This window comes from Hylobates moloch, unplaced genomic scaffold, assembly GCF_009828535.3.
Source record: "Hylobates moloch isolate HMO894 unplaced genomic scaffold, HMol_V3 SCAFFOLD_15, whole genome shotgun sequence".
Lineage (NCBI taxonomy): Eukaryota > Metazoa > Chordata > Mammalia > Primates > Hylobatidae > Hylobates > Hylobates moloch.
In genome coordinates this window covers 98119259-98143157 of record NW_026652290.1, presented here as the reverse complement: position 1 = coordinate 98143157, position 23899 = coordinate 98119259, and the positions used below count along the sequence as shown (strand labels likewise).

Sequence of the window (23899 nt, the reverse complement as noted above, 5' to 3'; positions counted from 1 at the left end):
CTTGAAGGCTCTCTAGCAGAACCAACAGTGCTGCGGAGTCCACTGACCCCAGGGAACTGCCCAGATCCACGGCTCATCTGCTTTCTCTTGTTGCTCTGGCTGCCAGGAAACTCAGGGCTCAGGTGTATTAACAGTTACCAGGTGGATCAGCTGAGGTCAGGAGTTTGAGACCAGCATGGCCAACATGGTGAAACCCCGTCTCTACTAAAAATACAAAAGTTAAACAGGCGTGGTGGCACACACCTGTAATCCCAGCTACTCAGGAGGCTGAGGCAGGAGAATGGCTCAAACTCGAGAGGCAGAGGTTGCAGTGAGCCGAGATCGCACCACCGCATTCTAGCCTGGGTGACGGAGCAAGACTCCGTCTCAAAAAAAAAAGGCCAGGCACGGTGGCTCACGCTTGTAATCCCAGCACTTTGGGAGACGGGCAGATCACCTGAAGTCAGGAGTTCGAGACCATCCTGGCCAACATGGAGAAATCCCATCTCTACTAAAAATATAAAAATTAGCCGGGCGTGGTGGCGGGTGCCTGTAGTCCCAGCTACTCGGGAGGCTGAGACATGAGAATCGCTTGAACCCGGGAGGCGGAGGTTGCAGTTACCCAAGATGGCGCCATTGCACTCCAGCCTGGGCAAGAGTAAGACTCGGTCTCCAGAGAAAAGAGGAGTGACCAGCTGACACGTTATGGTCTGTGGGGTTTACGTTCACCCTCACTCCCAGCCCAGGAACGGGTTCCCCCTACCAATCCCTCCCGGTTCATACAACAGCAGGAAACATTTGCAGGGAATGCACACATGCCACGGGTCACACGATGGCTTCGAATGGTGCCTCCGTTTCCCCTCGTTCCTGTGAAAAGCTACTGTCAACCTCATGGCTCCAACAAGCTGAATATGGTGGCTCACGCCTATAATCCCCACGCTTTGGGAGGTTCAAGCAGGAGAATCGCTTGAGCCCAGAAGTTTGAGACCAGCCTGGGCAACACAGTGAGACCTCATTTCTACAAAACATAAAAAATTAGCTGGGCGTGGCGGTGCGTGCCTATGGTCCCAGCTACTGGGGAAGCTGAGATGGGAGCATAACTTGAGCCCAGGAGGTGAAGGCTGCAGTGAGCCGAGATTGCACCGCTGCACTCCAGCCTGAACAGAGCCAGACCCTGTCTCTAAAAATAAAAATTAAAAAAATACATAAATGAAACACACACTTATCCCCTCACAGTCTGGAGGGCAGAAGTTGTAACATCAAGGGTGGGCAGGGCAGGTCCCTCCCGGGGGCTCCAGAGGAAAACCCAGTTCCTGCCTTTCCAAGTGTCCAGAGGCAACCACATCCCTTGGCTTGGGGCCCCTTCCTTCCCCTTCATGGCCACAGCGCAGGCTCTTCCTGTCTCTCTCTGGCTGTCATCCTCCCGCCTCCTCCCGTGAGGGCCCTGTGAGGACACTGGGTCTCCAGGTCACCCAGGACGCTCTCCCGTCTCAAGTCCGTCACTCAGTCCCATCTGCAGGGCCCTGTGAGGACGCTGGGTCTCCAGGTCACCCAGGACGCTCTCCCGTCTCAAGTCCGTCACTCAGTCCCATCTGCAGGGCCCTGTGAGGACACTGGGTCTCCAGGTCACCCAGGACGCTCTCCAGTCTCGGGTCTGTCACTCAGTTCCATCTGCGGGTCCCGTCTGCCATGAGAGGCGACACGGTGACAGGTCCTGGGGATCAGGACGGGGACGTCTTGGGGGCTGTAACTGCGTGGCCACCACATTTCCTTAGGTCTGAGTCGGGAGCAGAAGCTTCCGTGGCAGGCTGGGCTGCGCTGGGGGGCACGGCGCAAAGGGCCTCGAACGCCAGGCTCAGGTCTGGACTCCTTCCTGGCTCCGCAGAACCATGCGGCCCGGCCCACAGGCGTGGGCTGACTCCACCCGTGCCGGCCCACACTCGGCACCGCGGGACCACGCGTCCCGTCCCACACTCGGCACGGCAGAACCATGCGGCCCAGCCCACAGGCCTGGGCTGACCCACACCCGTCCCGTCCCACACTCGGCACCAGGGTCAGACTTCCTCCAATAAAGTTCTGCTGCTTTAACAGGGAGATCTGGGTCCAAGATGCCCCACACACGGACGCTGGAGCACGAGGCGGCTGTAGGCAGGGTGGGCAGGGAGCAGGGCGGGCGGTGCTCGCAGAACCAACACTCGCTGGATGGATGTGGTGTGCTCTGAAGAGGGGTCATGAGCAGCCCCAGCGACCAGCAGCAGTTAGATGAGGAGCAGACGAAGAGAGCACAGTGGCCCTGAGGGCTCCGGGCTGAACAGACGCAGCAGCAATTGTTCAGGAGGGGAGGAGCGGGAGAATTCATGAGACAGAGACGGAGACGGAGACAGAGACATGGAGAGAGACAGAGACAGGGAGACAGAGACGCAGAGACAGAGAGAGACATAGAGACAGAGGCAGAGAGGGAAACAGAGACAGAGACAGAGAGGGAGACAAAGAGACAGAGGTGGAGAGGGAGACAGAGAGGGAGACAGAGAGACAGAGACAGAGACAGAGAGGGAGACAGAGAGACAGAGACAGAGACAGAGAGGGAGACAGAGAGGGAGACAGAGAGACAGAGACTGAGAGGGAGACAGAGAGACAAAGACAGGGAAGGAGACAGAGACAGGACAGAGAGGGAGGCAGAGACAGAGAGGGAAGCAGAGACAGAGGCAGAGACAGACAGACAGAGACAAAGAGGGAGACAGAGAGACAAAGACAGAGAGGGAGACAGAGACATAGGGGCAGACAGGGAGACAGAGACAGAGGCAGAGACAAGCAGAGAGGGAGACACAGAGAGAGACAGAGACAAAGAGAGACAGAGACAAAGAGGGAGACAGAGAGACAGAGACTGAGGGAGACACAGAGACGGAGCGGAGAGGGAGACAGAGACAGGGCAGAGAGGAAGACAGAGACAGAGAAGGAGACAGGCAGAGAGAGACTGAGAGGGAGGGAGACAGAGAGAAAGACTAGGAGCACAGGGAAGAGGGAGAGAGAGAGACAGGGAAAAGAAAGAGACAGGCCAGGCGCGGTGGTTCACGCCTGTAATCTCAGCACTTTGGGAGGCCGAGGCGGGAGGATCACCAGAGGTCAGGAGTTTGAGACCAGCCTGACCAACATGGAGAAACTTTGTCGCTACTTAAAAAAAAAAAAAAAGCAAAATTAGCGGGGCGTGGTGGTGCATGCCTGTGGTCTCAGCTGCTCGGGAGGCTGAGGCAGGAGAATCGCTTGAACCTGGGAGGTGGAGGTTGTGGTGAGCCAAGATCGTGCCATTGCACTCCAGCCTGGGCAACAAGAGCAAAACTCCGTCTCAAAAAAATAAAAAAGAAAAGAAAGAGAGAAGACAACATAGAAAGAGGCAGAGAAGGGGTGAAAGAGAAGAAGGGGGAGGGGCAAGGACAGGCTGAGCCAGGGCTGGGGCTGGTAGGAAGGCAGTGGTGGTGAGGAAGGAGCCACCGCCATCAGACACACCCCGGGCTCCTCCCGTGTGTCCCCTGAAGGGTGTGGCACGGACGCCGGCCCTGGACAGGCGCCTCCCCGCCTCAGTTTCCTCCTGTGTCTGGCTGGCATGGCGCAGCGGCTCACCACACCTTGGCCAAGCCAGATCACACGGGGGTCCAGGGCTACTGCGGGTGAGGACGGAGCCCCTGTGTGCACCCCGCTGACCAGCCCCAAGATGAGCAGGGGCGCCCCCTCCCCTGAACACAGCTGGTAGGCCAATTTCCAGGCCACACACTGGGGGCTACAGGACAGGAATCCACCCTGTTCCCGTCCCAGAGCCCAGGAGTCTGAGGTCAAGGTGTCTTAGGGCCGCGCTCCCTCCCACGGCTCTGACCCGCCTCCAGCCCTGGGGCTCCAGACAAACCTGACCTGTGGCCACACGCCCCAGCCCCGCCTCCGGCGTCGCACCAGCTCCCCATCTCTCCTGTCTCTTCTAAGGACCCTTGTGCTGGATTTCAGAGCTACCTCATCTCATCTTGATCCTTACCCAATGACATCCAAAAAGACCCTACTTTCCAGGAAGGTCCCCTCGCAGACTCTGGGGAGGCGTACTTGACGGACCCAGTCACCCCAGCACAGACCCAGGGTCCAGCTGGCTTTGCCCCGCTCTGCTACGGCCCTGAGTGAGGAAAACTGGGCCCGGGGTCCACCCGGCAAGCGTTTGCAGGGCCTGGGTCTGGGTGAGCCCTGGGACCTGAATTGGCTCCATTCTGCTGCAGCCACACCTGACCGCTTCTCTCTGGATCTGGCCGGCTTGTGCCCATCGCCCCACCAGCTCTGAGGCCCAGGCAGATCTCACATGCCCATTACAGAGGGGGAGCGGAGGCTTGGGGGAGCTGAGCACCAGGTGACCCTCGCTCCCTGGCAGGCCTTGGGCGTGGTCTGGCCCAGCAGCAGCCCCTGGCCCCAGGTCCCACACGAGAGGCTGTGGTATCTGAACCGTCCCAGGGAAGCCGATCTCTGTGGCACTGGGCGCTCCAGAGCTGCCGAGGAAGCTGGGGCACTGGGAACCCCTTGGGGAAGGCTGTGAGGGTGGGGGTGGGGTCCGCCTGATGCCGAAGGGGGAGGCTGGGAGCCTCCCGCGGGGGTCCACCTGATGCCGAAGGGGGAGGCTGGGAGCCTCCCACGACCCTGGGGAGAAGGAGGTCGAAGGTTCTCTTCCTTTGGTGTGTGAGTTGTTTTCAGGTGGCTGTTAAGGGGTTGGGACTCCAATGTGCAGGGTGTCTGGACCTGCCTAGAGGGAGGGCCGTGGGGGCGGGGCGATGGCTGCCAAGGGCATCATCTCTCCCAGCACCGCCCTCCCCAAAACTCCCTCTGTGACATTGCCCAGATGCTCGCAGGGACCCCAAGGGCAGGGCAGGGCTCACTGCTGACACGAAGGGCCAGTCACTGGCTCTTCCCCAAAACCAAGCCACATCTCCGGGCTCCTACCACCCCACCATAAACCCTGTGGCCGGGGGGCCAAGCCGAGGTCACGGAGTCCCAGGCAGGCTTGAGCGAGAGAGGCAGCAGGACAGCTGGAGGGGTGGCCCAGATTCCACCATGCCCCCCACGGCGCGCTGAGCTCCTGGGGCTCCTACCTGAGCAAAGTCGCAGGTCTTTGGTGGCAAGCTGGAGGCGGTGGCCACGGGGGCATAGCTGGTGTCTGGGCAGGGCTGGCTGCCGAGGAAGGAGGCGGAGCTCATGAACGGGCTGGAGGGAGACGGGGGTAAGGTGAGAGTGGGCATGGGGGTGCTCAACTCCCTCAGTAACACAACTGCACCCCCATGGCCACAGCCAGGGGCCCCTCGAGGCCCCACTGGAGCGTGACCAGGCCCGGCAGGACCCATGGCCCCGCTGCACACACGGAGGGGCCTCCAGGGGTCTGGTGGTCAAGCCTGGGGCTGCCCTCCCACCCCCACTGGGCACAGCCCGGCCTAGCTCCTACGGAACAGCTGCCTGGTGGGCGGGGGGGGGGGGTGTCCAGGGCCACCATCCCGCCCTCCCCGCTCCATCAGCAGGACTCGGCTAAGGGTTCATTCTGGCGATTCAGAACCCCAGCCTGGCCGTCCCTCCCCCACACACAGGCCCCTTGACCCACACCTCACTCCCGCCTCAAAGAAGGAGAGCGCTATGGGCAGAAGCCCAGGATCACCGTCCTCCAGGGAGGGCTCGGGTCGGGACCCCCCGCCCTCTGTCACCCTGAGGATGGCAGAGGACACAGCGAGGAGAAGGTCCTCGGGGCCCCCCGCCCAAGGGCGCCTCTCTCCAGACCCCGGGAGTAACATGCGGCTGGCTGGGAGTGCCGGGCAGTGCTGCAGGGAGCCTTCTCTGCCCTTCTCCCCTCCAGCCCCTTGGCCAGCTCCTGCGCTCGGGAGAGGGGTGGCCGCTGTCCCCAGGGCCTCCTTCCCTCCCGCCAGGCTCCCCAGGCTCTCCCTCCACTGGCAGCAGGCCCAGGTCTCTGCCCAGTGGGAGCCAGAGGCCTTGGGTTGGAGGCGGCCCTGGGCAGACCTGCTCCCGGGGCAGGGACCGCCTGGGGGCCACTCCCCTCCTGCACAGAAAGGTTTGCAAACACCAACAGGAAAGAAGCACCCGCTCCACTCCCGGGCCACAGACAGCTGCTCCACAGTCTCCTGGAGTCTCCCCAGACTCTGGCTACACCTGCTCCCAAGCCCTTTGCACAGCCTGCTGGCCTGGCCAACTCCTACCCCCCTTGCAAAACCCAGCCCAGCTGTTGCCCTCTGTGGGAAAAGTGCCCTTCTGGCTCCCTTCACCCCAGAAAACCTCTCACCCCCTCCCATCCTGGTGTCACCTCCACAGGAGGCCCCCCCGGCCCCTAGCCCACACCTCCCCACCCTCTACCAAGCTGGGCTCTCGAGGAGACGGAAGCCATGGATCACAAAACAGCGTTCAACAAACAGGGGTCTCAGCCTGGACCTGGCCCGTGGAGTGAAGCCTTCCAGGACCACGTGCACACCACCCTCCAAACCCCTCAACAGGACTTTGAGCCCTCACGCCCTGCACCCAGAACTCCGTTTGTAACTGCGACTTCGGAATGAGCAAGCCTGGGGTCCGGGCGGGGAGGGTCCCGGTACTCACCGGCTGTCGCTGGAGAAGGCGGGGTACGGCGGCAGCGAGAAGGTGTTCCAGTAGGGGCAGTGCAGCATGGCGCTCTAGAACAGACGGCGGGCATCAGTGAGTGGGAAGCAGAGGGACCTGCGGTGCAGCCCGGCTGAGCCCTCTGGGCAGGGTGACAGGCCGAGAGGCTGGGAGGCCCTGCAGTCAGGGTCCCGTCCCGCCCCTGCTGGTATCTCCCGGGGAGTCATTTAACCGCCCCATGCCTCAGTTTCCCCACCTGCACAAGACCCCACCCAAGGCTTGTGGTGTGGTCTGAAGGCACTGAACCACCCGCGTGAAGGGCTCAGCACAGGCCTTGCTCTACCAGCAGCCCCATGTGCAGGCCCGTGGCCCGGGAGTCTGCATCTCACACAAGACCTGGGGGTGCTGCTGGCCCCAGGACCCTGCTTGGAGGCCCCATTCTAGGAGGTGGAGGATCGGCCTGTCCGCATGAGGGAGACGTGCACCTGCCGCCTGCAGTGAAGGGTGGGTGTAGGGGGCTCCTCAGGCAGGGCCTGGGGCAGGCGAGGGCCTCACACCACCTCCAGGCCCCTCGGACGAGCTGATGTGCCCAGGAAGCTCAGGCTGCTGCTGCAGGACGGGGCCCTGACTTCTCAGAACCTGCACGGGGCTGGGGTGCAGGGAGCCTGCTTTGGGAAATGGTGACCAGTGGCCTGGAGGCGCAGCCCGAGGTCAGTGGAGGTGTGAGTGGCTCCAGGTTGGCTGCCATCTCTGGTGGGTCTGACTCCAGGCCAGGCTTACCCAACACCCTCGCCAGGAGCCGATGTCCCCACCCCATGGTTCTCTGGGAAAAGCTCACTGCGCCTGCCCTTGGGAATGAGAGCGGCGCGGGGCACACGGCAGGCCCCAAAACCTGAGGATGGGGAGCACACGGGGCGGCAGCGGGCCCGGGGTCAGCACCTGCGGCTTCGGGGGCAGGGCTGTGGACACCTTGTGCCCTGCAGAATGGGCACTCCTCAGCAGGGCCCCCACCTGCACAGGGCCAACCCCATCTGCAGCAGAGAGACCCTGCCATCATGGACGCCCCCACGGTCACGGGGGAGACCCTGCCGTCATAGACACCCCGCGGTCATGGGGCGGACACCACTGGCCGGGGGCACCATCCTGCTTTTCCCAGCAGGACTGGGGGCCATGCTGGCTTCCAGAACAGGGTGGGGGGTTCGCCTGCTTCCCCGAGTCCCCCAGTGACCTCTCCCAGGCCCACACGAGCCCTGCTTCTCTGTGAGGCCCTGATGCAATTCCCTGGGGCTCGGCCACCTCTGCCCCTCATTCACCTCACACTGGCCGGGAACCAGCCCAGATGGCCGGGGGCCACTTTCTGTACCCGCAGGTGCTGGGTGGGGGATTCCAGGACCCCCGACAGCCTCGAGATAGGCAAAGCCCTCGGGGTGACCACTGCCCCGATCCTCCAGCTTTTGCATAAAATAAGTTTATCAGCAAAAGCCCACAGCTCCTCCCCTGCACAGAGGCCGGCAGCCTGGGCGTCGTGAGCTCCTGCACCCGTGAGAAGACCCCGTGCTGGTGGCTTGCAGGAAGCAGGGCCACGAGCCACGGGGACTCCAGAGCCCGGGTCTCCCGATCCTTCTCCTCCTCCTGCCCTTTTGGGGAGAGAGAAAGCCAGCCCTGGAGAGAAACAGGAACTTCCCAAGGCCACGTGGCACATCCGGAACATTCTGGAACAGAACTCTGACTCCAGACCAACCCAGCCTCCTCGGATGAGCTGGAGTCCCTGTCTCAGGCACACACGGTGCCTTGGGCCAGGCTGGGCATGGCCACGGCCAGGGAACTGCAGCTGCAGGAAGGGGGCGGGTGGCTTGGGGTCCCAGGGTGGGAGGACCCGGGGTTCCCTGGCTCACCCAACATGCTCCACCTGTGCCCAGGCCAGGCTAGGGGCTGGGACAGGGGGAAAGTCATGACTGCCTCTATCCCAACCTCCTCCCTCCCACAGCCCATGGCTCCTCTGAGACCTGCCATCCACAGACACCCTAGACCCGCCCCACAGGGGTGCCATGGGCATGGCAGGCCAATCAGAGTCTTCCCTGGGACCTTCTCTGGCAGCCAGAGGGTACAGCTTCACCTTTAGAGGGCAGGCCCTCGCACATAATTGGTCCAGAGATGGGCACCTGACCCTGCCCAGCCAATCAGGGCCTGCCTGGGGGATTTTCTTTCCTTTCCTTATTTTGAGACAGAGTCTCACTCTGTCACCCAGGCTGGAGTACAGTGGCACGATCGTGGCTCACTGCAACCTACACGTCCCGAGTTCAAGTGATTCTCCTGTCTCAGCCTCCCGGGTAGCTGGGATTACAGGTGCCCGCCACCACACCCAGCTAATTTTTGTATTTTTAGTAGAGATGGGATTTCACCATGTTGGCCAGGCCGGTCTCGAACTTCTGACCTCAAGCAATCTGCCCACCTTGGCCTCCCAGAGTGCTGGGACTTCAGGCGTGAACCACGGCGCTGGCCAGTGTATTTTTATTTCTAACTGAATACTCTGGGCACTGGAAGAGGCTGGGCTGGGTGTGTGTGAACTCGGTCGACCCTGCCCAGAGGTGTCCATGATGTACCCGAATGTGACAGAGCCCAGAACAGGGAGGCTGGGATGAGCCTCACACAGGGGTTGGGGAGCAAAGCCGGTCACGCGCATAGGTGCGCCCCGGCCTGAGCCCTGTGGCTGGTGTCCAGTGCCCCCGCCGGGTTCCAGCCCTGTCGCGTCCCTCGACTGTCACTACTAACACCTTCCTGCTCCCCCTCGGATCCTTGAAGATGGCTCCTCTGTCTCCACATCCCATAATTCGCTTAATTGTTTCCCCACTGTGGAGCCTCTGGGGAGATTCCAGTTTCCTGCCGCTATAAATAGTGCCGCTCTGTCCTCCCCTCCCTCCTGGATTGGTCCCCAGGGTGTGTTTCCGAGATAGAATTATTGGGTCGGAACAAGCGCCTGGCGGGTTTCAGGGGATGAGCTGTTCCGGCGGGGATGTGGCTTGGCCAGTCCCCTTTATGGTGGCCCAGGAGGCTGACCCACGGCCGGTACTCCAGCTCCACTGGGGAAGCTGTGAGGATCCAGCCTCAACCCCCAGGGACTCAGGAACTAGGGAGGGTGACAGGAGGGGTCTGGGCCCCAACAGGGACCCTGCTACGAGAGGGGTACCCTGGCCCCGGCTGGGAGCCCCCTCTGGACGGTCAGAACATGGCAGGAAGCTGCCCAAAGCCCTCTGAGGATGGACTGCCGAGGGGTGTCTGTGATGTTCGCCCCACAGGGCAGCCTGGGCGTTGGGCTAGGGAGTGCCCAGGAGACCCTGGAGTCCTGGAGCAGGTCCTGCTGCTTGACAGGAGAGGGCAGCCCCTCTGTCTCCTGGTAGGAAACCCCCAGGCAGCGCCAGACGCGGTGGCTCACGCCTGTCATCCCAGCACTTTGGGAGGCCGAGGCGGGCGGATCAACTGAGCCCAGGAGCTTGAGACCAGCTCGTCCAACAGGGCAAAACCCTGTTTCTACAAGAAAAGTTTAAAAATTAGCCGGGCACGGTGGCGCGTTATCTGTGGTCCCAGCTACTCAGGAGTCTGAGGCAGGAGAATCACTAGAGCCCAGGAGGCAGAGGCTGCAGTGAGCCGAGATCGCACCACTGCACTCCAGCCTGGGCAACACAGCGAGACCCTGTTTTAAAAATATAAAATAAAATAAAATAAATAAAATTAAATTAAATTAAAATTAAAATAAAATAAATATATATATATAATTTTTAATTTACAATTTTGTTTTTCTTTTTGAGATACAGTCTCACTCTGTCACTCAGGCCGGAGTGCAATGGCGCAATCTCTGCTCACTGCAGCCTCTGCCTCCCAGGTTCAAGCGATTCTCCTGCCTCAGCCTCCCAAGTAGCTGGGATTACAGACACCTGCCACCATGCCAGGCTAATTTTTCGTATTTTTAGTAGAGACAGGGTTTCACCATGTTGGCCAGGCTGGTCTCAAACTCCTGACCTCAAGTGATCTGCCCGCCTCAGCCTCTGAAAGTGCTAGGATTACAGGTGTGAGCCACCGCGCCAGGGCTATTTTTTATTTTTTGAGATGGAGTCTCACTCTTGTCGCCCAGGCTAGAGTTCAGTGGTGCAGTCTCCACTCACTGCAGCCTCTGCCTCCTAGATTTAAATGATTCTCCTGCCTTAGCCTCCCGAGTAGCTGGGATTACAGGCGTCCGCCACCACACCTGGCTAAGTTTGGTACTTTTAGCAGAAGCGAGGTTTCACTATGTTGGCCAGGCTGGTCTCGAACTCGGGACCTCAGATGATCTGCCCACCTCCACCTCCCAAAGTGCTGGGATTACAAGCATGAGCCACCATGCTTGGCCAGAAACATATTTTTTAAGTAATTCCCTCACTGACAGGTTCCTACAAGTAAAGTTGAACCCCCGCTACAGCTGACGGCGAAGGAACTGGAAGCTCTGCAGGAAAGAGAATCTCCTCAAATGTGCTTCTTGAAAAGCTGGGGCCATGAGTAGCCTCCCCTTCACATCCCCATGGGGACCCTCTCCAGGGCCCACGGGGGCGGGTGGAGCCAGGCTCTGGGCCAGGAAGGTCAGCTGGAGGTCGCGCCGTGTCCACTAGGGCAGCGTTCCGCATGACGTGACCCTGGGCACTCGGAGCGGGGCAAGCGCCCGTTGACCCTGTCGGGTGGGCTGGGGCTGGGGCTCACCTGCAGGGGCGGCGGGCTGTACAGGAGGCTACCCGCCCGCGGGGGTTCATGCTGCGGGCAATCCCTGTCCATGGCGGGCCCTACTGCAAGCATCGGGCGGCAGGCAGGGTGGGGTCCTCGGCCGGGCAGCAGGCAGCGGGGCTCCGGGACCCGGGGCCGCCGGGGTGTCTATCTGGGCTTCTCGCTCCGTGGTGGCGGTGGTGGCGGCGGCATCATGATCTGCAGAGGGAGACATGGGCATCCTGAGAGTCAACAGTGGTGGAGATGGTGCTCCCCGGCCGCCTCTCCCTCGGGCATGACCTGTCCCCGCCTGGGCTGCAGCTCCTGCTACCCCCTGGGCCGGAACCAAAAGGCGATCCTTCCCCTCCCCACTCATCCCCACCCCCCATCAGCAGTGCCACCCAACCCTCTGTGCTGTCCACAGCGCCTTTCCTGGCCTCCTCGGCCCCCGGCCCCAACTATAATGATGAAGGTGGGTCCGACGGGGCTGCCCAGCTCACAGGGCAGCCATAGGACCAGGCACCCTGGCTGTCAGCAGTGGAGCTGCGAGTGACTCCCCGACACCTGGCTTTGTAACCCGCCGGTCTGTGGAGGGAGAGTCCAACCCGGGCCCGGCACCCAGGGAAGCCCAGGGGGCGCTGGACCCAGCCCTGTCCCTCAGAGGCAGCAGGGGTTCCACAGTGGGGTCTCCCAAGGAGGGGGTCGGGGGCCACGCAGAGCTGGAAGAGCGCTCAGACCTCGTTTCAGGCTAATCACACACCAGCATCTCCATTGAGAACGTTCCTGGGCTAGAGAGCCGAGCCCCACACCGTCAGACGCCAGGGACAGCTCCCACGTGCCCCGCGGCCTCTGGCACATGGCCAGACGCCCACCAGGCTGAGCCCCGACCAGGCCCTACCCAGCGAGTGCAGGGACCCAGGCTGGCCCGTGGTGGCAGGGAAAGCTTTCCAGGCGTCCGCCCAGCGTGCTCACTGCCGAGGGCAGCAGGAAGGGGAGGCGGCGGCCACTCCCGGCCAAGCCCTGGAGTGAAGAAATCTCCGCGACTTCCAGTAAGTGCCGTCCAGCCACACGCAGGCTCTTGTGCAAGCCCGTGGGGGAGAGGCATGCCTCTGCCCGGCGCTCCAGAGACAGTGGCTGGGGAACAGGAGCTGGGGGTTGGGACTCCTGTCCCAGAGACCAGATGGAGGTGGTCAGGCACAGTGGGGGCCACCCTGCCAGGCCATCCCGACCGTCTGCGGCCTCTGCCTGCTCCCTGCGGTCAGGACGCCACAACCCACTGCCACCAGAGCTGGGACCCTTGGCGGCCCTTCCAGCTCTCCACAGGGACCTGCGACACCCTTGCCAGAGCTGCCCTTTAGGGGAAGGGACAGGCCCGCTGGGATCTGGGGTCTTGGCCAATCCTTGTCAAAGATTCTGGGTCAGGCAGGCAGGATCAAAGCCTGGCTCCACCTTCCGAGTTGAATAACCTCAGACACCCAAGCTCCTCCAAGCCTCGGATGTTCCTCTGAGAGACAGGTTATCTGGGTAGAGCCTGGGAGCCTCCCCCCGGCCCCATGTGCTGGTGGCTACAAACAGCTCCGCTGGGCCCAAGGCAGCTGCTGATACCGGGGTCCCCATCCAGGGGCTCACCAGTCCTGGGGGATGGCCCACCCCCTGCCCTGGGGCTCAGCAGCCCCTCCCCTGTAGGGACTCCCCTCAGCTCCTGTCAGCACCCCTTCCTGCTGCAGGTTCCATCTCCTGGCAGCCACAGCCCCAGGGCTGCGCTGACCCTTTCCACACCCAGGGCACTCCTCAGCTCTGAGGCCACACGGTCCTGAGCTGATGGACAGCAGGGCCCAGGGCCGACGGTGGACGAGCTTGGGGAGGGGGCACCTTGGGCAGCTCTGGGGCGACCCCATGACCGTCCTCGGGGTACACCATAGCTGAGGGACCCCTCCAGCAGCAGGGGCCCTGAGCTCGCCTGTGTCCGAGTCCCCCAGGCCAGCACGGTGCTCCTGGCAGCTCCTCCCTCCCTGCAGTCTCTGAGCCCCCCACCTCTGTGGACGCCCCTTCCAGGTGGCAACCCCAGGAGGCTCAGGGGACCGGGTTCTTCAAGGGGAGGGCTTCACACATGGCATGTGACCTGGAGTCCATGCCCTGGGGTCCTGGCGGGGTGTGGAGACCTGGACCGGGAGGCGATGGGGGCAGGAGAGCAAGGCAGACACTAGGCACAACCAAGCGAGAGTCAGGGCCCAAAACCAGGAGGCGGAGGCGGAGCCGGATCCTCACACGCGGCCGCTTGGCAGTCTGGGATTCCTCAACAGGCCAACGCTGGAGTTACCACACCACCAAGCAATTCCACACCACACAGAAACATGTCCATGCAGGTCCACGGCAGCACCACTCACAACAGCAACCTGCGGAAGCAGCCCAGTGTCCACGGATGGGCGAGTGGACCAGCATGTGGCGTGGCCCATCCACGTGCCAGAACATAACACGCAGCGAGGCCGACCCAGGCCACAGTGCAGACGCACCTTGAGGACGTCATGCTCTGTGAGAGACGCCAGGCACAGATGGCCACACAGTGTGATCCCACTGCTATGAACTGTCCAGGACAGGCCCATCCAGAGACAGAAGGGGATGTGTGGGTGCCAGGCTGGGGTGACCCTGCACCCAGGACCCATCCCCACGTTCCCCCACAACCCACCACCTCAGGCTGTGCCCACTCCTAAGAACGCCCACCCTCTGCAATCCCTCAGGACCCACAGCCCTGCCTTTCTGCACACTGCCAGCCTCCCATCGCCTCCCGCCCTGTCCTCGGCCGTATCTCACAACCCCTGCCTCCCAGATCCCCAGGCCCTGCCACAGCCCCCAGCCCCCAGCCCTGCCTGCAGACTCAGTCCTGTCCAAGGGCCCACACCCCCAAGGGCTGGCTCCCACCCCGTGGTCCTGAGCACTCTGGACCCTTCCCCCATTGACTCCGCCACCGTTTCTTGCAGCAGCTGTGACCACGCCATGTCCCTGGGGCATCCAGCTGCCCCAATCCCCAGGATAAACCCCAATGGGGCACGGGGTAGGGTCTTGGGGCCTGAGAACACCCCAACGCAGCCTCTGCCACGCAGCCCTGGAGACGCTCTCCCCATGCAGCTCCGGAGACGCTCTCCCCACGCAGCCCTGGAGACCCTCTGCCACGCAGCCCCAGCGACACAGCCCACCCCGAGCCTCAGAGTCACAGGCCGGCCAAATGTCCAGCGGGCAGCAGAGCTGTGTCCCCCGCCTGGTTTTATTTTTAGGCGTGAGTCCCATGACTGGAGGGATGCATGGTGCGGGCGGGGGGGTTGGGGGTCACACGGTTCCCACCATGGGGAGGGGGCCCGCGCTTTATCAGCACGCTGACCCCCACAGGGGGATGTGGCTTCCTTCTGAAATCGGGTCTTCAAAGGAGTCGTTGTAAAAGAGAAAGATGAAGCTGCTAGTGGCCCAGACAGGACAACAGCTGGGAAGGCAGAACCTCAGACAGGACCAAGATCCGGGAGAATCCGAGGAACCGGGTAACTGTGTCCACCTCCTAGCTCTCTCTCCTGAGTCCGGGTAACTGCGGCCGCCTCCCGCCTCTCTCTCCTGAGTCCGGGTAACTGCGGCCGCCTCCCACCTCTCTCTCCTGAGCCTGCCGAAGTCCCTGTCTTCCTGGCTGGACGCCCCAGGGTCTCACCCCACGCTGTGCAGCGACAGCTCAGCCTCCTGATGTTCAGAACTGGCCACTGCCCGGACCCTCCACCTGGGTGTCCCTGAGCACCTGTCGTGTGGAGCCCCTTCGTGGGCTCCTCCCTCAGACCCGAGCCGTCTGCAGATGGGGAGCTGTGTCCTCAGGGCCCGGCTCTCCTGCCGTCCTGTCGCTGAGCAGGGTTGTGATGCCCGCGCTTTCCGATGTGGACACGGAGGCCCCCAGGTAGAGCCTTGACCTGACCCCCAGAGCCGGACTCAGGAGCTCAGGCCACGCTGAGCCCACATTGGTGACGGCAAAGCGGAGACCCTGAGAAGACGCTGGCCGCAGAGCCATAACCGAGACCACGGGAGGACCCAGGGCGCGCAGCACACCCCAGAGCGCTCCGCCCAGGCCCGGGTTCTGGTCTCCTGGCACACCCGGCAGGCATCTCAAGGCCCGCGCCAGCAAAGGCGGACATGGAGGCCTGAGGAGGAGGCTGCGAGGCCCGGGCGAGCGGGCGCGGCCGTGGTGATGGAGCCTGGCAGAGGCTGCCGCACAGTCCCTGGAGGCCGCATTACCTCAGCCAAGGTCCTCCCGGCAGGCACAAGGTGCTCCCTGCATCCCAGGACCTGAAGACGGCAAGGAGCAGGCCCCCGGGTGTCCCGGGAACCCTGCACAGAGCCACAGCCACAAGACAGAGCAGACTTGTGGCCTCCGGTGACCTCACAGCCATGACGGCCAGCTGCAGCTGCGACCACCGCCCCATGGCCGTGACCCCACCTGCAGCCGTGACCCCACCTGCAGCCACAACCGCCGCCCCACGGCCACGACCCCACCTGCAGCCGTGACCCCGACTGCAGCCGCGACCGCCGCCTCATGGCCGTGACCCCACCTGCAGCTGTGACCCCACCTACAGCTATGACCGCCACCCACTGGCCTCCAGACAGGCTCAGGCCAGGGCAATCACCCTCTACCTGGCAGGCGCGCAGCCTGGCATTCTAGGACCGGGTGGGGCAGGGGGGGCTGGCGGATTTCACAAGGCTCAGCTAATATGGGGCAGAGAGCCCTGCAAGCTCCAGGCACCTGGCCAGGCCCCAACTTGGCCACCGGGACCGTCTGGTGGGGAGGACACTGCAGGCCATCTCGGGTCCTGACCCCTGCAGACAGAGCGCTTCTTCCCTCAACATGGAGCCTGGGGCAAGGGAGGCCTGAAGGACTGGAGCCAAGGCAGGGTCAGCCCAGTGAGGGACCTTGGGGGGACAGGGGGTTGCAAGGGACAGTGGGGGGACAGCAGGGGACAGCGGGGGACAATGGGGGGACGGGGGCAGCAGGGGACATGGGGGAATGGCAGGGGACAGTGGGGGGACAGCAGGGGAACAGCGGGGACAGTGGGGGGACAGCAGGGGACAGCGGGGGGCAGTGGGGGAACGGAGGGGAAGTGGGAGGAGAGTGGGGAACAGTGGGGGGACAGCAGGGGACACAGTCAAGACATCCATGAGGTTCCCCTGCTCCTGGGCCAAGGTGCCTGCCTGAGACGACTTCACCCCCCACAGAGCTGGGTGGTGGCAGGGGAGGGGGCCAGGGAAGGGAGGTGGGTGAGGGAGACCCCAGACTGTCCAGCGCTGCCCCCACCCACGCCGGTGCTGCTCTCTGCAGCCATCAGCCTCCGGGTGCCCCCGCCTGCCCCACGTGCCCCTGCCTGCCCCGCCACGAGGCCACATTCCCGCACCACCCTCTCACACGTTTCACCCCAGGGGCAGCTTGCGCCTGGCACCTGTTTGTGATGGGGGAAGCTGCCCTGGCAGCAAGGCTGAGGGAGCGGGAAGGGCTGGGCCTGGCTGAGGAAGAGCAGCCGCTCACCCACATCCCTGCAGCCCGGCTGGAGCCCAGCAAGCCACTCGCGGTCCCCAGGCCCTCATGGGCAGCCCCCACCCACTGGCTACATCCAACTTCATGCACCAAGAGCCCGTGAAGAAACAACTCCCACACCCCTGCCCAGGCCTCGGGGGGTCTGCGGGGCGGCATGGGGGGTCTGCGGGGCGGCATGGGGGGTCTGCGGGGTGGCCTCGGGGGGATCTGCAGGGCAGCCTGGGGGGGTCTGCACAGCGGCCTCGGGGGTTCTGTGCAGGGGACTCACAGGAGGCCCAGTATTACAATGGCGGCCACCTGGCTGCAGTGAGTGCCTGGTGGACACCCCCGAAGGGCAGGGGGGAGACCCAGGGGAGGACACACAGGGGGTGGCTACAGAGCAGAGGCAGCTGGCTGACCCACCGGGGGTCTCGTCACTGCAGCCTTCGCCTCCCGGGTTCAAGTGATTTTTGTGGGCCCACCGGGGGTCTCGGCTCACCGCAGCCTTCACCTCCTGGGTTCTAGTGATTTTTGTGCCTCAGCTTCTGGAGTAACTGAGATGACAGGCACCCGCCACCACAGCCCGGATAATTTGTGTATTTTAGTAGAGAAGGGGTTTCACCATGTTGCCCAGGCTGGTCTCGAACTGCTGATTTCAGGTGATCCGCCCGCCTCGGCCTCCCAGAGTGCTGGAATTACAGGCGTGAGCCACCAGGCCCGGCCTGAATGGAAATCATTTTCATAGTAATATGAATCTCTGTAACTCACTAGACTGGCCAGGGAAACCTGTGGGCAGCTCTGCCAGGACCACAAGGAGGCATTTGCTCTGGACGGCCCCTCCCAGGGTGGGCAGGGCCCAAGGATGGAAAGAAAGGGTGGAGGGTCCTGAGGTGCTTCCCAGAAAGCTCAGGCTGCTCCACCAGCCAGGCACAGCCAGACCGGGAGCACTGGGAGGTAGGGGTGGGGGTGCCTGAGTACTGGGGTACTGGGGGTGGGGGTGCCTGAGCACTGGGGGGTGGAGGTGGGGGTACCTGAGCACTGGGGGGTAGAGGTGGGGGTGCCTGAGCACTGGGGGTAGGGGTGGGGGTGTTTGAGCACTCAAGGTAGAGGTGAGAGTGCCTGAGCACTGGGGGCTGGGAGTGGGGGTGCCTTCCTGTCACAACACAGCTTTAACCTCTCGGGCCCGATGAAGCAGGTCTCAGGATGCCCAGGACCTACATTTTATTTTATTTTATTTTTTATTTTTTTTTGAGACGGAGTCTCGCTCTCTCACCCAGGCTGGAGTGCAGTGGCGCGATCTCAGCTCACTGCAAGCTCCGCCTCCCGGGTTCACGCCATTCTCCTGCCTCAGCCTCTCCGAGTAGCTGGGACTACAGGCACCCGCCACCACGCCCGGCTAATTTTTTGTATTTTTAGTAGAGACGGGGTTTCACCGTGGTCTCGATCTCCTGACCTCGTGATCCGCCCGCCTCGGCCTCCCAAAGTGCTGGGATTACAAGCGTGAGCCACCGCGCCCGGCCGGACCCACATTTTAGGAACAGCCACGTCATACTACGCTTTCCACCTCTCCTCCTGAAATTTTCTAAAAGTTCTCAAGTCTGCTGCCAAGGTTATTAGAATTACATAGGGAGCTGTGTGGGTCACCTGTGAGGCCTGGAGCCTCCCTGACCCAGGTGGTGGGTGTCATGGCTCTGCTGTCTTGTGAAAGAGTCGTCAGTCAGGCGGCAGGGCTGGGAGGGTGAAAGCTGATCCACTCCCTTCCCCGGGGAGCCTCGGGGCGGTTGGGCCAGGCCTGCGGGGAGGAGCCGACGTACAGCTTCCCCAGCACTTGGCCAGACAGATGGACATCCTGGCCCAAGGTGAGCAGGCAAGGCCTCGTCACAGCCACAGATGGGGCCTGGGGCCTTTGGGGGCATCCTCCTAGCCCCGAGACTGTGGGGCTCCTTTGTGGGGGACACAGGGCTCAGGGACCACTCCACACCCTAGACGGGGGCAGGGATGGGGTCTTTTAAAGTTAAGGTTTTCTTTTTTTTAAAATAATACAGCCAGGAACAGTGGCTCACACCTGTAATGCCAGCACTTTGGGAGGTCAAAGTGGGAGGATCGCTTGAGGCCAGGAGTTCAAGACCAGCATGGGTAACATAGCAACACCTTATCTCTACAAAAAAATTTTACAATTAGCCAGGTGTGGTGCACGTACCTGTAGTCCCAACTACCCAGGAGGCTGAGGTGGGAGGATTGCTTGAGCCCAAGAGTTTGAGGCTGCAGTGAGCTATGATCGCGCCACTGCACTCCAGCCACGATAACAGAGCAAGATCCTGTCTCAAAAAAATAAATAAAACTTAAAAAATAAAATAAAATAATAAAAACAATGATTACAGATGGTTTTCGAAGAAAAAAAAACAACACAAATACAGAATCATAGTATACTAGGTGGCCCAGCTACAAAAGCCATGATCCTAAAAACAGCAACACTGAGTACTGAGGAACTAGCACACAGCCACAGACACAAGTGTGCCACACCCACACACACCCACACACGCATCCCAGCACACGGCCAGAGACACGAGTGTGCCACACCCCCACACACCTGCACACGCATCTCAGCACACGGCCACAGACACGAGTGTGCCACACCCACACACGCATCTGAGCACATGGCCACAGACACGAGTGTGCCACACCCACACACACCTGCACACGCATCTCAGCACACGGCCACAGACACGTGTGCCACGCCCACACCCGCACACGCATCTCAGCACATGGCCACAGACACGTGTGCCATGCCCACACACACCTGTACAGGCATCCCAGTGCACACCCACAGACATGAGTGTGCTACACCCACACACACCTGCACAGGCATCCACACCTGCACCCACCCATACATGAACCCACACATGCACCCCACCCACAACTGCACATACACCCCAGTGGCACCTGTGCCTGCACGGGCACCCCACCTGCACCTGCACCCACACCCACCTGCATAAGCACACCCCCCACCCCCACCTGCACACCCCTCCACCCCCACATGCACCCCACCTGCACCTACACACACTCACATCTGCCGCCACACAATGGGGAAGGTGACCCACGCCCACACCAGCGTCAATATCCAATTGGTAACACTGTTCTCTCATTTTACAAGACCTTACCACTGAGGGAAACACGGGGGGGGATCTCTTTGTATCACTTTTTACCATAATTGTATCACTTCTTATCATGGCCACAAATCTGCAATTATCTCAAAAGTAAATAGTGTGGCTGGGTGTGGTGGCTCATGCCTATAATCCCAGCACTTTGGGAGGCCAAGGCAGGCGGATCACTTGAGGTCAGGAGTTCGAGACCAGCCTGAGCAACGTGGCCAAACCCCGTCTCTACTAAACACGCACACACACAAATAGCTGGTGTTGTGGCGCACACCTGTAATCTCAGCTACTCAGGAGGCTGAGGCAGGAGAATCGCTTGAACCAAGGAGGCGGAGGTTGTAGTGAGCCGAGATCACGCCTCTGCACTCCAGCCTGGGCAACAGAGTGACACTCCGTCTCAAAATAAAATAAAATAAAATAAAAATTTTAAAAAGCGTAACTCCCAGCATGACCTGGGAAAACATGTTGGGCTCATGGCTCCGCTGCCCCCCGGCCCTCCACCAGCTGTGGGAGAAGCCACATCCTCAGCTGCCGCAAACCTTCGCGCAGAAAAAGGAGGCCAGCCTGGCAAACCACAGGCACGCGGGTGGCACCCGGCCACACGGGCTGCAGCTCTGACCCTCATCCCCCGTGCAGCCCAAAAGCCAATCACAGGGGAGGCCCCAGGCTTGGGCCCAGACCCAGTCCTCCCTCCCCGGGCTCGCTGCCTGCTCAGAGCCCAGCCTGCCCCTGAAAGGACCAGGGCACCACTGGCCTAGGCTCAGTGTCCAGGGAGAACGGACCCCAGGTGGACCCCCCTTACCACAAAGCGCAGGGCCAGGTCTCCCAAGGGCACCTCGACTGGTGCACAATGACCAACGTGCCAGACACCTGCAGCCCAGGGGCCCCGAAAGTGGTGTGTGTGCGTCACACTCACATGCCAATGCCTGTGTCTCAGGATCCCTGAGAGTGACGTGTGACTGAGACGCCAATGCCTGCATCTCAGGATCCCTGAGAGTGCCACGTGTGTGTCATGCTGACCGACACGCCGATGCCTGTGTCTCAGGATCCCTGAGAGTGACGTGTGACTGACACACTGATGCCTGCATCTCAGTATCCCTGAGAGTGCCATGTGTGCGTCATGCTGACCAACACGCCGATGCCTGCGTCTCAGGATCCCTGGAGTGCCACGTGTACGTCACGCTGACTCCCTGGAGTGCCACGTGCACGTCACCCTGACCGACACGCCGATGCCTGCGTCTCAGGATCCCTGGAGTGCCACGTGTACGTCACGCTGACCGACACGCCAATGCCAGCGTCTCAGGATCCCTGGAGTACCACGTGTGTGTGTTTCCTCCCCCAGGGCCAGCTGGGTCCCCCACCCCTTGCCAAGCTGCCCGTCCATGAATGAAGAAGCTGTGGGAACCGTCCCTCTTCCCTCCGCCCTCCACACCCACCTGCCCACCAGTCCAGGGTTGTCCACCTAAGCCACAGCCCAGCCTCTGATGGGGCCGCACTTCCGTTCCAGCCCAGCAGCAGCTTAAAGACCTCGGGATGAAGACCCACAGCCCCTGGGGCCCCAGACCCCGCCTCTCCTCCAGAGGGTACCGCCCTCCCTCTCTGTCCTCAGAAATGCTGTTGGGGGGCCAGGCATGGTGGCTCACACCTGTAATCCCAGCACTTTGGGAGGCCAACGAGGGTGGATCACGAGATCGAGACCATCCTGGCTAACACGGTGAAACCCCATCTCTACTAAAAATACAAAAAATTATCCCAGCGCGGTGGCGGGTGCCTGTAGTCCCAGCTACTCGGGAGGCCGAGGCAGGAGAATGGCGTGAACCCGGGAGGCGGAGCTTGCAGCGAGCCGAGATCGCACCACTGCACTCCAGCCTGGGCGACAGAGCGAGACTCCGTCTCAAAAAAAAAAAAAAAAGAAAGAAAAAGAAATGCTGTGGGGGGGCAGGGACCTGGATCTCAACCCCTGCGAGGGGAAATCTGGCTTCCTCTCACCCAAACGAGCCCGCCAGAGGCAGGAGGCTGACGCCCCGGAGGGACCAGCTGACATCGGCCTTGAGGGACTAGACCTCCCCAAGCCAGGAACCTTCTCCCAGCGTCGTGGGGTGGAGCCCAACCTTCAGACCAAGAGAGGCCATCCTGACCTTCAACCCCATCCCCAGAGCTCCCCAGAGCTGGTCTAGCCCCGCGTCTGACACACAGCGAAACGGAGACCAGGAACCTGACGCGGGTTTCTCCAGCCTGTGTGAGGGCCCTGTAGACCAGCCGACATCATGCACACCCAGGCCAGCTGCCGGACAGCGTTCAGTGGGAAGACAGCAGACCATCGTCCACCCACATTCCAGACTCCAACAGGCAGAGGGGAGGGGACGTCGGGGCTGCAGGGCCACCAGTGTGGACGAGGCACAGCCCCAGCGACAGCCTGTGCTGGGGACGTATGGGGGCAGGATCAGACCCCACAGTGCCCTCGGGCCACAGGGCCAAGACAGGGTCTCGTAAGTGACGATTTGGAGGCTGGTCCTGAGGTGCAGGAGGGACTGTCAGGGACAGAGAGGGCACTGGGGTGACTACCGTCCCTCCAGACTCACGTCCACCCGCACCTGTGAGTGGGGCCTTATTTGCTACAGGGTCTTTGCACACGTGGCTGGTTACAGCGAGGATGCTGAAGCGGGATGGTCTATGTCCCTGTTAACAACTGATGTCCTTAAGAGGAAAGAGGAACGCAGACACCCGCACATCGGGAGACGGCCGCACGGAGACGGAGCAGACGCTGGAGTGACGCGGCCGCAGACTAAGGGCGCCTGGAGCCCCGGAAGCTGGGAGAGGCAGGAAGGGTCCTCCCCTGGAGCCTACTCCTTGACTTCAGCTTCCTGGCCTCCAGGACAGGGAGAGGCTGCTCTAAGTGACCCCGTTTGCAGCACTGCTGCAGCCGCCACGAGAAGCTCGTCCAGGGAGGAGGCTGCTCCAGCCCTGACCCCCACGCGACTCCCATGAGCATGAGGACTCGGGTGCCCAGGGGTGAGGCGGCACGAGGCTGTCTGTGGATTTCCACAGCATCCCAGGAGGCATCTGGACCACAGCGGCTCCAGGCTGCCAACCACGGGCAGAGGCCACCGCTCCCGAGCTTGGACCCTGCCATGTGCAGGCACAGGCCAGGCGGGGCCGGGGAAGCCTGGGAGCCCCAAACCGGCCCAGCACCGCCTGAGATTTCTCAAGCACACTGGTGGACGGCCCCTCTATTTAGGATGAGGATGAGGTGGGCCCGGCAGGAGGGCAGGAGCCGGGGTCCAGGGCGAGCAAGTTCCTGACTTTCCAGTTGTCCCTGCTCCACGAGGTACAGCAGTGGCCCCGGCCGCCTGGAGGTGGAAGGGGCACTGCAGCCTCACCGCCCCATGCCCCAGGAGCCCACGTGTTTCTCTCACAGGGAAAGGTGTACTGGCCAGACTCAGGGCCCTGTGGACGGGGTCGGAACCCAGCACCCAGGAAGCTCCCCTCACCCCCACCAAGGGCCTCACTCCAGGTGGGTCCTCTGGAAAGTCGGGCCCGCAGCCATCACTGCCCCTCTCCTGGGAGGGCTCAAGGGTGTTGGCCGTGGGGGCTTCACACTGCACCCCTGATTTCGAGGGAAGCCCCTGCCCATGGCTTCCAGGGCCTTCCGGAGGGGCCAAGGGGCTGATGCCGTGGGAGGGAAAGTTCCCAAGCTCGGAGATGGCCAGGGGCAGGAACAGCTTGAGCGGGCGGCCGGACTGACAGCTTCTCTTGCCAAACCTCCCGTCCTGCTCCAGCACAAAGCCTCCCCCGTGCACAGGGCCAGGTGCTAGGACACTGTGGGGCGCCCCAGATGCCAGGGGCAGTGGAGACAGGAGAAGGAGGAAAAGGAGGAGGAACAGGTGCTAGG

The 23899-nt window shown here is 62.1% G+C and overlaps 1 protein-coding gene across 2 annotated transcripts in view; it reads right to left on the bottom strand.

The window, feature by feature from the left end:
- Positions 1–23899, bottom strand: part of SBNO2 (strawberry notch homolog 2) — a 74330-nt gene that overhangs the window by 34193 nt on the left and 16238 nt on the right. For both annotated transcript variants that reach the window (XM_032178941.2, XM_032178940.2), the window contains 3 exons: positions 11320–11538; positions 6592–6665; positions 5094–5205 (listed from right to left, as the gene is read on the bottom strand). In XM_032178941.2, coding sequence (XP_032034832.1) covers positions 5094–5205; positions 6592–6665; positions 11320–11412 — 279 coding nt within the window. In that variant the 5' untranslated portion in view covers positions 11413–11538. Of the gene's footprint in view, positions 1–5093; positions 5206–6591; positions 6666–11319; positions 11539–23899 lie in introns of those variants that run through there.